Genomic DNA, 3,070 nt, shown 5'->3' on the forward strand with positions numbered 1-3,070 from the left:
CCCTGACAAAAATTACCATGCAGACATTTCCAGATGCCTGCTCCATACCAGTCCCCCAGCCCTTTTTTCTTGCCATCAATAGTCAGGATCTTCACAGGAGGCTGAAAGTCTCAGCTCCTTTGAGGATGGCTTCCTGGTGAGGTTACTCTAATCATGTCCCATGGACAGAGAATCCCATGGACAAAGGAGCCTGACAGGCTACAGTCCATGGGGTCACAAGAGTTGGACATGACTTAGCATCTAAACCAAAACCCAATCATGTCAGTTCCACTCACCTCGCCAATGACTGGATTAAGAATGGACATGTGGTACCATCTGGTCAATGAGGCATGAGGGGAAAGTCTGGGGTTTCTGGGGAAGTTTTTTCACTCTTCAAAATGCCCCTCTTCATCTTGTCTAAATTTTGGGTCTCATTGTATGAAGGACAGATTACCTGGAGCTGTTGCAACCCCTTTGTAACCATGAGGAACAAGTCTGAGACAAAAGCAAAGTGGGAGGACAGTGAGATTCCAGGGCTGGATGAATCACACACACACCTGGGAAAGAACTAATTCAGGACTTCTTGTTATGAGGGAAAAGACATTTTCAATTTGCTGGGGATAGTTGTCAGACTTGTACTGGCCATGACAACAGCATTTCTCTTGCAGCCATTTATTCAATTAACTAACACTTGATGAGAACACACCATGATATGAGAGTAAACGGCTAGATTCCTGCCTTGAAAGGTGACATCATCCAAAAGGGGTGTAAAATTCATGGACAAATCCACTGGTTGCAGGAGAACTTGCTGCTTCCTGAGAGGAGTACACAGGTGCCATGTAATGTGTCCAGCCTGAATGCCCTGAAGACAGTTCTGTGAAGGAAGAGGTAATGCCCTTTATCTTGAAGATTGGCTACTTTTAGCAAAGGGACATGGCACAAGGGTCTTATGAGGGGAACAAAGACACGGAAAGGAGAAACTGCAGGGTATGGTCTAGAAAGAGGGGCTACTTCTGTTTAGTTAAGAATTGGTATTTCAGAATTATCAGTCCCCATGTTTGGACTCCCCTGGAGACTCAGATGGTAAAGAATCTTCCTGCAATGAAGGAGATCTGGGTTCAATCCCTGGGTCAGGAAGAACCCCTGGAGAAGGGAATGGCAACCCACTCCAGTATTTTTTTTTTTTGAAAAGTTAAAAATTCCTTAATTTTTTATTCCTGGTACCACTACCACAATTTACAGGGCAATATACCTGATGTAATGAAAAGAAAAAGAAAAAGACAAAGCTACAACAGATAAAAGACCTCAGGAATGTACATCTAATTGACACTACATTGCATTAATCAATAGCTGCACTTTTTGCAAACTGTGGCTATGACAGTCCTGAACAAGAAGGGTTTCCTGTTTAAGCTGCAGTAACTTTTCTGACTATGGATCATCGTTCCTCCTGTGGCAGATTTTTACAGTTCCTCTAACGCATTTGGGACGACTGTCTCAAAGTAACCTGCAGCTTTCCTGACAACTCCTCGCTCTCTCTCCTGCTAAGAACTGTAGCCCTTTTCTTCTGAGTTTTTAGAAACTTCTGCTACCATATCCACCACTTCCACCACCAGATCCATAACCACCACCACAGGGACTGCCCGAGCTTCTTCCACCAAAACTACCCCCTTTCATGGGTCCATAATTTGATTGCTGTTGTCCACTATAATTTCCAAAATCATTATAGTTTCCACCACCATAGTTACCTCCAAAATTTCCTCCTTCATTGTAACCATCATATCCTCCACCACCGCCACCATATCCACCACCTTGGTTTCCATATCCTGGTCCACCACCACCGTAACCTCCTCTACTACTATAACCAGGACCACCGCCATAGTTGCCACCATCACCTCCAAATCCATTGTATCCACCATCACCTCCTCCATAACTCCCTCGGCTGCCACCACCTCCACCACCATAGCCTCCTCTTCCACCAAAGTTTCCACCACGGCCAAAGTTACCTCCACCACCTCCAAAGTTTCCTCCACGACCCATAAAGTTGCCGGATCCACCTCCACGACCTCTTTGTGATCCAGCAGATTGCATCTCTTGTTTAGAAAGGGCCTTTTTCACTTCACAATTATGTCCATTAATAGTGTGGTATTTCTGAACAACAATTTTATCAACTGTATCATGATCATCAAAAGTTACAAAAGCAAATCCTCTCTTTTTCCCACTCTGCCTGTCTTCCATAACTTCTATGGTTTCAATCTTGCCATACTTTTCAAAGTAGTCTCTCAAATTATATTCTTCTGTATCTTCTTTAATACCACCAACAAAAATTTTCTTCACTGTTAGATGGGCACCAGGCTTTACAGAATCCTCTCTAGAAACAGCTCTCTTTGGCTCCACTACACGCCCATCAACCTTGTGTGGTCGTGCACACATTGCTGCATCCACTTCTTCAACACAAGAGTAAGTCACAAAGCCAAAGCCCCTGGAACGTTTTGTTTGGGGGTCTCTCATCACCACACAGTCTGTAAGCGTGCCCCATTTCTCAAAATGTTCTCTTAAGCTATCATCTGTAGTTTCAAAGTTCAGACCACCGATAAACAGCTTTCTCAACTGCTCTGGTTCCTTGGGATCATGACCCTCCTCCCCCTGGCAGCGGCGGCGACGGCTGGAGTCGGGCTGGGGGCGACCGGGCGGCGGTTTTACCTCCATTTTGAGACCGGACTCGCCTCTTCCAACTCGAGTTCAATATGGGACCCCACTCCAGTATTTTTGCCTGGAGAATCCCATGGACAAAGGAACCTGTGGGCTACCATCCATGGGATTGCAAAGAGTTGGACATGACTGAGCAACTAATGCTTCGTGATGGGACAGGTGGAGAGAGAGAGATGGCACCTACCTGATCAGGGCCATGCTCTAGGAAGCCTTAAAGGCTTCAGTCTGGGCAGGCAGAGAGGACCCAGTGCTGACCTCTGGTCTGAGTCCTGTTTCAGCAACCTGCTAATTATGTGGCACTTGGTCATTCATGTGTCTCAGAACAGCTATAAGAAGGGGCTGTTAATCACTATCTTGCTCCCTTATGGGGCAACTGTCAGCA

At 45.7% G+C, this 3,070-nt stretch overlaps 1 protein-coding gene across 2 annotated transcripts; it reads right to left on the minus strand.

Annotated features, from left to right (window-relative positions):
• Positions 1-1,171: 1,171 nt before the first annotated feature.
• On the minus strand, positions 1,172-2,700 carry LOC139031419 (heterogeneous nuclear ribonucleoprotein A3-like). 2 transcript variants are annotated; one of them, XM_070456308.1, is made up of 2 exons: positions 2,680-2,700; positions 1,172-2,613 (listed from the first exon to the last, which is right to left on the minus strand). In XM_070456308.1, the coding sequence occupies exons 1-2, from the start codon at positions 2,683-2,685 to the stop codon at positions 1,552-1,554; spliced, it is 1,068 nt and encodes a 355-aa protein (XP_070312409.1). In that variant the 5' UTR covers positions 2,686-2,700; the 3' UTR covers positions 1,172-1,551. The 2 variants fall into 2 exon arrangements, with proteins under 2 accessions (XP_070312409.1, XP_070312408.1); XM_070456307.1 differs by having other exon boundaries at positions 1,172-2,700.
• Positions 2,701-3,070: the final 370 nt, after the last annotated feature.

Source organism: Odocoileus virginianus, chromosome 27 (assembly GCF_023699985.2).
Source record: "Odocoileus virginianus isolate 20LAN1187 ecotype Illinois chromosome 27, Ovbor_1.2, whole genome shotgun sequence".
Lineage (NCBI taxonomy): Eukaryota > Metazoa > Chordata > Mammalia > Artiodactyla > Cervidae > Odocoileus > Odocoileus virginianus.

Excerpts from the sequence above, each read along its gene's own strand:
- LOC139031419 (XM_070456307.1), bottom strand. The coding sequence starts at position 2,685 with ATGGAGGTAAAACCGCCGCCCGGTCGCCCCCAGCCCGACTCCAGCCGT.